At 35.3% G+C, this 12,715-nt stretch overlaps 1 protein-coding gene across 2 annotated transcripts in view; it reads left to right on the plus strand.

The window, feature by feature from the left end:
• The window catches only part of TMEM171 (transmembrane protein 171), a 37,297-nt gene that overhangs the window by 12,621 nt on the left and 11,961 nt on the right, over positions 1 to 12,715 (plus strand). For both annotated transcript variants that reach the window (XM_074208784.1, XM_074208783.1), the window contains exon 3: positions 1,904 to 2,048. In XM_074208784.1, the coding sequence (XP_074064885.1) occupies positions 1,904 to 2,048 (145 nt within the window). The remainder of the gene's footprint in view (positions 1 to 1,903; positions 2,049 to 12,715) is intronic.

The following is a 12,715-nucleotide window of genomic DNA, read 5'->3' on the forward strand; positions in this document are numbered from 1 at the left end:
CTCAGAGTATAAGGAATTTGTTAGAAGTATAAGTAGGTAAAAGCGAAAATCTGCATTAGAAGTGCAGTTTTTTAATTGTGAATTTTCCTCTACCAATTAAATCATAGGTCTGGTCTAATGTATAACAACATTTGTAATGAGGCAAGTGCTTTGAAAACAAGATACAACTGTTTATAAATATGAATTGTTATTTTATTCATTTATGAAGCATTGGGACAAATGCTTAGGGAAGGAGGTTCTGAAAACATTGGAATATAGTGGAATATGTGTTTCTCTTAGCATTTTTCCTTTCCATCTAATTGTTAGTTTTGAGAAAAATAAAATAAATTCATTTAAATTTGAACTTAAAGGTTAAAGGCATATGAAGTTTTAAGAATAGATTGTTGGGGCAGCTAGGTAGTGCAGTGGATAGAACACCGGCACTGGAGTCAGGAGTACCTGAGTTCAAATCCGACCTCAGACACTTAATAATGACCTAGCTGTGTGGCCTTGGGCAAGCCACTTAACCCCATTGCCTTGCAAAAACCTAAAAAAAAAAAGAATAGGTTGTCTCGGAAAGTTTAAATATTGCATCAATAAATCACTCAACAAATCTTTAGTAAGTACTGACTATGAGTCAAACACCATACTAGGCACTAGGATACAAAGACAAAAGTGAAACAATTCCAGTCCTCAAGAAATTTAAATTCTCTCTTAGGAGAACCCATTCTTCATGACCCCATTTGGAGTTTTCTTGTCAAAGATACTGGGGGAAGTCCTTCAGATTCATTTTACAGATGAAGAAAGTGAAGCAAACAAGGTTAAGTGACTTGCCTATGTTCACATAGCATTCTGAGGTCAGATTTGAGCTCCGGTTTTCCTAATTTCAGGTCTGTGCTCTATCCACCTAGCTATCCTATGTATATAAATAAATAAACTTTTACCTGTTGACTCCAAGAATCTGTAGCATGAATAACGGCTACACCTCAGTAAAACTCTCTTTCTAGATGGGCTAAACCAGATTGAAGGTAATTGAGAGATCTTAACCCATTGGTAAGTTGGGGAATGTCTATCCCAAGCATGTGAAGATTTCCCCTGGCAGAATAGGTGGATAGAAATAATTTGTTCCAATGGACCTTGAAGGTGGTGGGAGCAGATTGCCGTGGAGTACTTAAAGCTTAGTTAGACCATCAAAGATGCCAAGGTCATCCATTGTATCTCCGGCCATCACCAGTTGTTTTGACTTTTGTACAGTCACTAGACTTCAGTGACTCTGGAAGAGTGAGGCTGACAACTTTGTATAACTTTACCTCACTTAAATTCAATTCATGTAAGAACAGGATGTTGTCCAGTGATGTTATTGACCCTCTTCAAAAATGAAGGAGGGACAACTACAATATAAATAAGCATAGAAAATACATACAAAATAAATATGGGGATTTTGAAGGAGGTCTTTTGGATGTTGGGTGATAATAGAAAAGACTTCAGGGAGAAGAGACAAATGTAAAACTGAACTTCTGAGAGCTCTATATAAATGAATTTTAGGTTATACTCTGCTGACTTGTTTATGCTTTTTATCCTGAAAGGTAACTGTGTAATAGAAAATGGGGTGCACTTGAAGCCAGAAAAGTGACATAGCCAAGAGACTTCAGTCAAGTCTGCATCTCAATTCTTTAATAAAACATTGGGGATTTTTTAAAAAATGGGGATGATAATCCCAAGTGATAATTTCTTCATAGCAATGTTGTGAAGATCAAATGAAATAATATGTTATTTATATGTTATATAAATAATATGTTATTTATATGCTATATAAATATCATTATCCTTATTACCTGGATTTTTTATTTTTCCTTCATGGATGGATATTCTTAAAGTCATTCCTTTTGCTTTCTTGCTATTAATTTTGCTCTTGTTTCCTTAGGTGATGCTGTGATAATCTTTCCACCCCCACCTCCACCTTATTTTTCGAATGTTTCAACATCTACAGTGGCCACACATAGTTCTGCGTCTAATAGTTTGCCTCTGAGTGAGAACCCACCATCATATTACAGTATTTTTAATTATGGGTAAGACTTTCTGCTTTAATTTCTGGGAATGAAATGCTTAACTTATAATTCCATAGTCTGCAAGAAATTTAAAGTTATTCAAGTCACTTTACTGTGTTTCTAGCCAATTACATAGAGTGTCCAAAAGTCTTAGGGCAGTTTGAAGGCAGATAGGTGGCACAAATTGCATAGAGTGGGGGGGGGGGTCTGAAATCAGGAAGACTCATTTCCCTGAATTCAAATCTGACCTCAAACTGTGTGATCCTGGTCAAGTCACATATTTTCCTCAGTTTCCCTATCTGTAAAATGAACTAGAGAAGGAAATGGCAAACCATTCCAGTAGCTTTGCCAAGAAAACCCCAAATGAGGTCACAAGGAGAAGTGACTGAATAATAACAACAAAAGACATTATAACTTAAAGAGCTTAAGCCAGTGGCGCCAAACTAAATAAAAAATGGGATCTTATTGATTGTATGTTGTCTTAGAAAATTAGCACTATTTATGTGATATTATATTTTTATTTATTTTGATAAACATTTCCCAGTTACATTTTAATCTGGTTCAGGTCTATAAGCATATTAAGATATAGCATAACTATACATGTCAAACAAGTGACTGAAATTTTTAGGCTAAAATTTAATTGGGAAATATAGATGCAAATGTATATATACATATATAGCCTATATTTGTAATATATATTACTTATATATATATATAGATAAAATATATGTAATATATCTAAAAGTCTTATGCATATATATATATATATATATATATATTATAGCTATGAATATATTGACTCTTGGAATACCAGTATAAAAATTTATGGAAAGAATTGATTATCTTATTGTGCTATATCTTTTTTTTAAACTATTTTTTGGGAGCTAATTGGGTCAAGAACAAGTGTTACTAGCTCAGTCCTCATTTCTGTGAATCAGGTACAATATCACTTATGGGAAACAGACAAACTTGCCTAACTTGAATGTGGTCACATAAGAATGGGAAGAGCAGTAAATGTAGCAGTGGAGACCACCAGTCTTTCTTAGGTCTGCGATCTCTGCACTAACCTAATTTCCTGATTCCATTAGGATTTTGTAAGCAAAGGAAATAGGAGTAGAAACTGCATAGTGCCAAAGGACTAGGTCCATTCATCTGGGATCACTGCTGGTCAATCAGCTTGTCCCTTGTGGGCCAGCTTGACAAAGAAGAGTGGCTATTTGTATGTATTTGGAGCCTTGGCTCCTGCTCTGGAAGCCTTGCAGGCTTACATGAGTCTTCATTAGGAAAATATCTGTTGACAAATTTTTCTTTGTAGCTCTAACAGTTGTATGTTTGTGGTGAGCCTGATGTTAGCCCTTTGAAAAAAGGAAATGGGCTCCTCTTTGGCCCCTTTTACAAGGAGTTTTATTTGGTGAAATTCTCCTACCTTATCTGTGGATCTTGATTTCACTTTTTGTGGGTCTTTTAAAATTTTTCATTTATTTATTTAAGGCAATGGGGTTAAGTGACTTGCCCAGGGTCACAGAACTAGGCAATTATTTAGTGTCTGAGGTTGAATTTGAGCTCAGGTTCTCCTGAGGGGCTGGTGCTTTATCTGCTATGCCAACTAACTGCCCCTATTTAGTTGTTTTTGTTTTTTATTTAGAAACCTTTTCTTTTTTTGGAGGGGGAGAAATAGGATTGGTTAAGGCATTGAAAGATGAATTTCATTGGCTGGGCATGTTTATCTATGAACAGAAACACCTCAAATTAAATCACTAATGAACTGACACTTGTTTCTAATTTGTCACTTGTTCAAATATCCATCATTATAAGCCTGGATAGTCTTAGCTATTTTTTTTAAAGTTATTGTGATAATACCTGATGAGATTCTTAGCTCTTTCTGAATAGATTTGTCTGTTTTCACTGTTTTTTTAGTCTTATTGACTTTGTATTATAGAAGTCATTTTTTCAAGAATAACATAAGGTTAAAACAAATTGTTTTTCAAATTACTGTGGGAGAATAATCTACTACTTCCTCTCTGATGGATGGTCTCAATTCTTTGGTACTTCAACCTCAGTTAACCCCTTTCTGGTTTAAGGTGACCTTCAGTCTCCACTGCTGTTGGGGACTTCTCTAGAGTAGCTATGGCCAGTCAACTGATCACTCCCTTCCCGTAATTACTTTGCCTTCTCAAATTCTTCTTAGAATCATAGAATCATAGAAGATTTAGACATGGAAGGAATTTTACAGATCATCCATTCCAATGCTCTTTTTTTCATGGATTTAATCTCAAGTCAAAAGGACTTGGGTCTCCTAGATAAAGTCTCCAAGTCACCTACATCCTTGATGACAAATCCAGAATGGTTTCCATTATATTCTTCTTTGTATTATGATTAAAAAGATGACCTTGACTTTAGAAAGATTTCAAGTCCAGTTACTGACATAGACTAGTTGTATAACTTCTCAATACTCTGGGTGAGAGGTGACAAACACATAGCCTCAGACTGTTGCTGGAGAATTTCATGGCACCAATTTAAGACTGAGAGGCCTTGAAAGTGAAAGAATTTTTAAAGTTTTAAAACCGCTCAGGTTTTATTATATAAGTCTGCAAAGTATACAGATTAAAAGCTTTTCTCCTCCTTGAGAAGCAGCAAGAAGCTTGAGGACAGGTTAAATAGCAAAGGACCAGGCCAGGTGCCTGAGGAAAAAAGAAAGTGAAAAATGAAAATAGCCAGGGGACCTGACTGAGTTGAGTGTGAGGGGGAAAGGAGAAAGTCATTTTCTTAAATTGCTATTTTATTTTTCCAAATACATGTCATGAAAGTTTTTTTTAACATTTATTCATATGTATATGTATCTTTTTTAAGTTACAAGATTTCCTTCCACCCTCCCTTCCCACTCCCCTTCCCTCAGTGGCAAATAGTCAATTTAATATAGTACATATGCATTTGTGTTAAACATGTTTACAGATTAGTTATTTTGAGTATGAGGAATTAGGTTTAAGGGAAAGAAGTTCATAAGGAAATTTTTAAAAAAGTGAATGTAGTGTTCAACAGATTCTGTTTTTCTGTTTGTTTTGTTTTGTTTTTCTTCCTCTGGATGGGGATAGCATAGTCAGTCTAATATGGTTGTCCTAGCTCTCTGAACTGCTAAGAGGAGTTGCATCCATCAAGGTTGATCATCTCACAATCTTATTGTTAATGTGTAGAATGTTTTCTTGGTTCTGTTCCCTTTGCTCAGCATCACATCCTGTAATTCATCTTCTGTTTCTCTAGAGTCTGACAATTTATGATTTCATATAGAACAATAGTATTCTGTAGTGTCTATATACCATAACTTGTTCAACCATTCCCCAACTGATGTACATCCCTTCAATTTCTAATTCTTAGCCACACAAAAAGAGCTGCTCTGGATATTTTGGAATATGTGGGACTTTTCTCACTTTTTATGATTTTTTTTGGATTCAGGCTTAGAATTGGAATCACTGGGTCAACAGGTATGAACAGTTTTATTGTGCCTATTCTCCAGAATGTTTGGATCTGTTCACAACTCTCAGGAATGCATTAATGTCCCAATCCTCCTACAACCTCTCCGACATGGATCATTTCCCATTTTTGTCTTCTTAGGCAATCTGATAGGTGTGAGGTGATACCTAATAGTTGTTTTAATTTGCATTTCTCTAATCAATAATGACTTGAACATTTTTATATGATTTTGTATAACTTTAATTTCTTCATTTCAAAACTATCTATATCCTTTGGCCAGTTATCAATTGGGAATGACTTATAACTTATAAATTTGATGCAATTCTCTCTCTATATATATATTAGAGATGAGACCTTTATCAGAATTCCTAGTTGTGAAGATTATTTCCCAGTTTTCTGCTTTCCTTCTAATTTTGGCAGCATTGATTTTATTAGTGTAAAACCTTTTTAATTTGATATAGTCAAAAATCATCCATTTTGCAATTTATAATTACTCTATTTTTTTGCTTGGTCATAAATTTGTCCCCTTTCCATAGATCTGATGATGGAATATTTCTTGGTCTATTAATTAATCCATGGTATTGCACTTTATGTCTAAACCCTGTACCCATTTTTACCTTATTTTTGATGACTGCTGCTTTAGAGTATAGTTTTAGATCTGGTAGAGCTAGGCCACCTTCCTTTACATTTTTTTCAACAGTTTCCTTGATATTCTTGACCTTTTGTTGCTCCAGATGAATTTTGTTACTATTTTTTCTAGCTTGGTAAAATAATTATTTGGTAGTTTGATTGGTATGGCACTGAATAAGAAATTTAATTTTGGTAGAATTGTTATTTTTATTATATTAACTCAATTTACCCAAGAATAACTGCCATTTTTCCAATTGTTTAGATCTGACTTTATTTGGGTGAGAAGTGTTTTGTAATTGCATTCATGCAGTTTCTGGTTTTGCCTTGGGAGGTAGATTCCTAAGTATTTACTGTTGTCTGCAGTTACTTTTTTTTTTTTTAAAACTGCAGCTACTTTTAATGGAATTTCTGTTTCTATTTCTTGCTCTTGGGTTTTGTTGTTTATATATAGAAATGCTGATGATTTATATGGGTTTATTTTATATTCTGCTACTTTGCTGAATTTGTTAATTGTTTCAAGTAGTTTTTTATATGATTTTCTAGGGTTTTCTAAATATTCCATCATATCATCTGCAAAGAGTGAAAGCTCTGCTTCCTTATTGCCAATTCTGATTCCTTCAGTTTCCTTTTTGCTGCTTATAGTATTTTCTCCTTTATTTGAGAATTCTGGAATTGACTATACCAGCCCTAAGAGTTTTTATCCTGAAATCTCTTTCTGGAGGAGTTCTGTGTATTTTTTCAATGGCAAGAAGTTTTCCAGGTTCTTTTTTTATCTAGGATTTCTGATAGTCCAATGATTCATAAATTATCTCTCCTGGATCTATTTTCCAGGTCGTTTATTTTTCCTAGAAGTTACTTTATATTTTCTTTAGTTTTTTTTCAGCCTTTTCATTTTATTTAACAGAATCTTATAGTCTTGTAGATTCATTGGTTTCCATTTGTCCAATTCTAATTTTTAGGGTTTTTTTTTTACAGTTGGTCAATTTTTTTTAGGTTTTTTTGCAAGGCAAATGGGGTTAAGTAGCTTGTCCAAGACCACACAGCTAGGTAATTATTAAATGTCTGAGACCGGATTTGAACCCAGGTACTCCTGACTACAGGGCCAGTGCTTTATCCACTGTGCCACCTAGTTGCCCCCACAGTTGGTCAATTTTATTTTTTGAAGAGTTACATTCTTTTTCTAGTTGGTTATTTTTATTTTTAAAAAGTTGATTTCTTTGGTTAATTTTTCATAATTTTCCTGCATGACTCTCATTTCTTTTTTCCATTTTTCTTCTTCCTCTCATCTTTGGTTTTTTAAATTCTTTTTAAAGCTCTTCTATGAGCTTTTGGATTTGAGTCCAATTCATAGACTCTTTTGAGATTTCCCCTGTAATTTTTTACTGATTTCTTCTTCCTACATGGCATTGTTAGTATCTTTATCTGCAAAGTAGCCTTCTATAATAAGCATCTTTTAGCTTTTTTGCTCATCTTGAAATGTCTGACCTCCAATCCTGGCATATAAGGAGTACATAGACCCATACTTTTTATGCTGGGGCTGGGTTCTGATCTTTGATTTGTCGATGGCCAAGATGTTGCCAAGTCTTGCCTTTGCAGAGGTTTATTTCCTCCTTTATGTCTAGGTTCTGACTATGAGTGGTGTGTTTCCAACCCAGTCCTGTCTTTTGCTCCAGTGTTCAGACTTTGTTTGAGGTTGGAGCCCTTTCTGCTGGCTTGCTATCTAGTTGCCAGGACACTTATGCTGCTGTCAAGCTATTGGGACTGCACTGTGGCTAAAAGCCTCCCCCTGACTTTCTGACTCTCTTGCCTAACTGGGTCTTACTTCACTTTCCCCCCCAAAGAGGAAGACAGACCTTCCCTGAAGATTTGCCACAATGTCTACTATTGAAAACTTCTTTGGAACCAGTCTTTTTCCTTGATGGGATTTGTAGCTTTAATGTCTGTGCAGAGGCTTAAATCCAATCCTGATTTAATTAACTATAGAGTCTCAAAGTGCTCTAAGTACTGGGTTGCTAGGAGAGACAGTCATATGGGCTGGCTTAGACTAGCCACATGGCATAGGGGCCCATAGTTGTCCAGTAGGCCTAGGCCAGAAGGGAGAGAGGGAGGAGGGAGGGAGGGAGAGGGAGGGAGAGGGAGGGAGGGAGGGAGGGAGAGAGAGAGAGAGAGAGAGAGAGAGAGAGAGAGAGAGAGAGAGAGAGAGAGAGAGAGAGAGAGAGAGAGAGAGAGATTTAACCATTTTCTCTTCCAGTGGGTTGGACAAGGGTGATGCTTGATGAATGGTCTAGCACCTGGTTCCAGGTATTCTCCTTGCCTATGGGAGTGCTTGTCTTTCCTCTCCTAAGGTGTTTGACCTTTAAGTCAAATACATCATATCCTGTCATGCCAGAGCAAGCTTGACCCATCAATGGCCAAAATCAGACAGAAAGCTGGAGGAAGAAGAAGAGCTGAGACCATTCCCATCTTTATGAATTCATTTAACAACGGAGTCAGTTTATAGATGATATTTTTCCTTCTACAAAATTTGTCTCTAATCATATCTCCTATATCCATAACTCTCTGCAACATATTCTTCCCTCAAATTATTGGGACCCAGATTCATCTGGGCCTTTCAGGGCCCATTTGGAGGGGAATAAATTACAGTGGGAACCCAATCGAGGGAAGGTCCATAGGAAAGTTGTTGTCAGGACCAGGTACAGCTGGTTGGTGTCTAGTAGAGGTCACTATTGGAGATATACAGCTGGTAATCTAGAGAAATGAACCTCAGATTGAGCAGACAAAACTAGAAAGGGTCATTTTACAAAGACCCACTATGTCGAAAAACTAGGAGATCTATAAAGAACAAGAATTATACTCTATGATCCTAAGCCAGTATTAGGATACTTTTCATAAGAATATGAATTCCAATACAACAGATTTATTAATGGTTGCCACATTGAGTTGTAATCAAAAGTTCACTTTAGAAGTGCACATATCCAATAAGTAATTTGCAATAAAATTTTCTATTTTAACTTTAGTCATGTTTAGAAATAAACAAAAACTCTAGCTGAAGGATGTATCTCTCCTTTAAAGCAGTTAAAAAATAGTCCAATAGGCATTATCCTAATATAAGTAGTCATGCTGATATTTCTTTTCCTTAAGGGAACTTGTGATAAAGAATCACATCCTACGTTAAAAAGCCAAGACTAAATATTAACCAGTTGTTAAGGATTTAGAAGATAAAGTTTCAATGGCTCACTTATTGGTTCTTGACCTCTGTTATCAAAGAAGACCAAAATGACATCACTATGTTTGAGACAAATTACAGTGTGTCCAACTGTGGCTGATCAGGACAATATGAACTTGGAATGCTCTACCACAGGTTGGCACAAATAGTCCATGCAAAAACCTGGGATATGTCATGTTCACTTTGAGCTGCTTCAACTCTACCTTCCTCATAGAGTACCCTCACTGATGAGGGCACACCATGCTGGGTGGTCCTGTACCAGTGTCTCCCAAGCTGTACAATCAATTCTAAAGTTGTTCAATGAGACCTTCAGGGTATCTCAGTATCACTTCTTCTGAACCCCCTGTGAGTGCTTGCTCTGTGTGAGTTCTCCATAAAATAATTGGGTTTTTTTTTTTTTTTGGCAAGCATACATCTGGCATTCTAACAATGTGTCCCCCATTCTTTGTAGTACTGTTGGAATACTAGGCAGTTTAGCTTGAGAAAGAACCTCAGTGTCTGGTATTTTCTCCCAGCAGGTGATCTTCAGAATCTTCCTAAGACAATTTAAATGGAAGCGATTCAGTTTCCTGACATGGTGCTGGTAGACTGTCCAGCTTTCATGGGCATATAGCAATGAGGTCTGCACCATGGCTCTGTAGACCTTCAATTTAGTAGTCAGTCTAATACCTCTTCTCTCCCACACTTTCTTTCGGAGCCTCTCAAATACTGAGGTAGTTCTGGCAATGTGAGTGTCAACCTCATTGTCAATGTGTACCTCCTTGGAAAAGACTCTGCCAAGGTAAGTAAACTTGTCCACAGTACTCAAAACTTCATTTGCTGTAATCGATGGTGCCACATATGGATGGTGTGATGCTGGCTGATGGCTCCTGTATTTTCTTGGTGTTAATTGTTAGACCAAAATTACCACAAACAGCAGAGAATCGATCTATACTTTGTTGCATCTCAGCTTCAGAGGATGCATTGAGTATACCATCATCTACAAACAGAAGATAATGCAACAAAAATTCCTCCACTTTGGTCTTGGCTTGTAGCCTTTTCAAGTTGAAGAACTTAACAGTTCTGCAGCAGCTGACTTGAGGCCATGTTCATCCTCATTAAGGTGCTTGATAACATGGCTGAAAAAATCATGCTAAAAAGTATGGGAGCAAGGACACATCCTTGTTTCACTCCTTTGGTGACTGGGAAATCTCGAGAGCATTGTCCACTATCCAGAACCAGGGCATGCATGCCATCATGAGACTGACATACAGCACTGCTGAACTTCTCTAGGCAATCAAATTTTGACATAATTTCATATAAACCCTCACAACTCACTCTTATACTTAGTTATTGAGCACCTGACATGATTATGGAAATTTTCTATAAATAGCACACAGGGACACAAGGGCATGTTCCATTATGTATTAGATGTCCCTCATAGGCAGAGGTCATACAGAAAAATTCTTTTTAGTGAGCCAGCTCTAGGTCTGCCAGGTGAGGGCTTCCTTTAAAAGAAACATATCTCAGCTGAGGCTGAGGGTCATTCTCTCAAAGGCCCCTTCTATTTATTAGACTTCATTGATATACTGTTGTCTTTCTGTTTTAACATATCTGATGTCAAACAGACCATCTATATATTGTACTATAGCAATTACCTTTAATCAGAGCTTTTGGTGATTTGAGCACTAAAGGAATCAGAGTGTGTCAGGCTGTGATTAGGATTGGTATCAGCAAAAAGGTCCAGAGAAAAATTATAACTAATTCAATTGCTGCTAATGTACCTAAGTAAATGAAATATATTAAGCAAAACTTGGGATGTAAAAATACAAAAATCCTAATTGACATTTAGAACTGGATTTTTTTTTTATAAAAGCAACTTCTTACATTAAATCCATTTAGTTATTAACTATGCTTAAAATAGATACTTACAGAACTCTTTAAAATCATTAGAACATTTTAGGTGACTAAATTTTCAACATGTGTTATTAATTTCAATGTAATAAAACAATAGTAAGAATAACCAGGTATTCAATTTAACTAATACATGAATTATTAGATTTTACAAAGCAATCTTTCCATTATTATATTAAACATTATTTAGTAATATCAGGAATCCTAGGGGGGATGATTTTGATATTTCCCCCTTAATTTTTCTTACAAAATGATGGTTTATAATTTACATAGGGGGAAGATAGGCTAACTATTGCCAAGAGAAATTAATTCTTAATTCTAAGAACATTATTTGAAACAAGAACAATAGGAACTAACTGAGTTATGCCAGGCAGTTTACAATTACAGAGATGAAACAATGTTACCCAGTCCAGTTAACAAAAATTTCAAACAGATACTTTTTTCCACTTCATCTTTTTTTCAAATAACAAATGTTAAGTAAGTTTCTCTAGTCATATATAAAAACATATATATATATATATATATATATATATATCATGAAACATATACACACATATTTCCTTTTGTAAACATGTGGTGGCATAAAAAATTTTTCACAAATTTTTCACAGACAAAAAGACCTTGTGAAATTGCTGATAATGTATTCTCTAGTCTTTTACAATTCACATAGCAAACCTTTACTTTAAATAGCAAAGGACTAAAACAGTAAATGAAAACTCAATTCATTCATTCTGTTTGCATCAACAACATATTTTAAATTCCCAAAAGTTTAGTTTGAATCTGTCCTTACACTAAAGCTTTAGATTACCTTGTACAGAGAATACAGACATTACAACAAATCACTCACATTCCAAAACTTCATCCAAGATAATATTGAAGTTCCAGGGTCTCATTAAAAGGTTGAACACTACTGTTGTGAATATTAGATCAACATTAAAACAAATTAGCTCACAGATGAGAGTATTTCACAAAGGTATTCATCACAAAGCTTCTAAATTACACACAAGCACACATCTTTTCAAATATACACAAATATACACATGCAATTGTTGAATGCTTAATTTTAAATTTAGTCTTAATTCCACCCTCCCCAAAGGAGTAATAAACCTTTAGATTGGGATGAAATGAACTCAGTTTAACAATTAGGAACCATTTGAGATCTGGATTTTACACTCGAGTTAGACACATGTACACACTCACATAGACACACATGGACACAATTCTTTTTGGAACAAAGATTACACATTGATCCACTTGTATAGTGAGATTTTTAGGAGTTTGGCCAGCTCACTTAAATCTCAAGTCTAGTGATATTTTTCTTTCCAGGCCAGAGGAGAGAAGTGAAAAGACACTGAAAACTACATAGAGATCTCTGATTTAAAATATATATTTAAATACACATATATTTATATTATTATTTTTGAATTGTACCAATTAAGACTGATTAGAAAAATAATTTCGGGATCAATTA

Source organism: Macrotis lagotis, chromosome X (genome assembly GCF_037893015.1).
Source record: "Macrotis lagotis isolate mMagLag1 chromosome X, bilby.v1.9.chrom.fasta, whole genome shotgun sequence".
In the NCBI taxonomy this organism is placed as follows: Eukaryota; Metazoa; Chordata; class Mammalia; order Peramelemorphia; family Peramelidae; genus Macrotis; species Macrotis lagotis.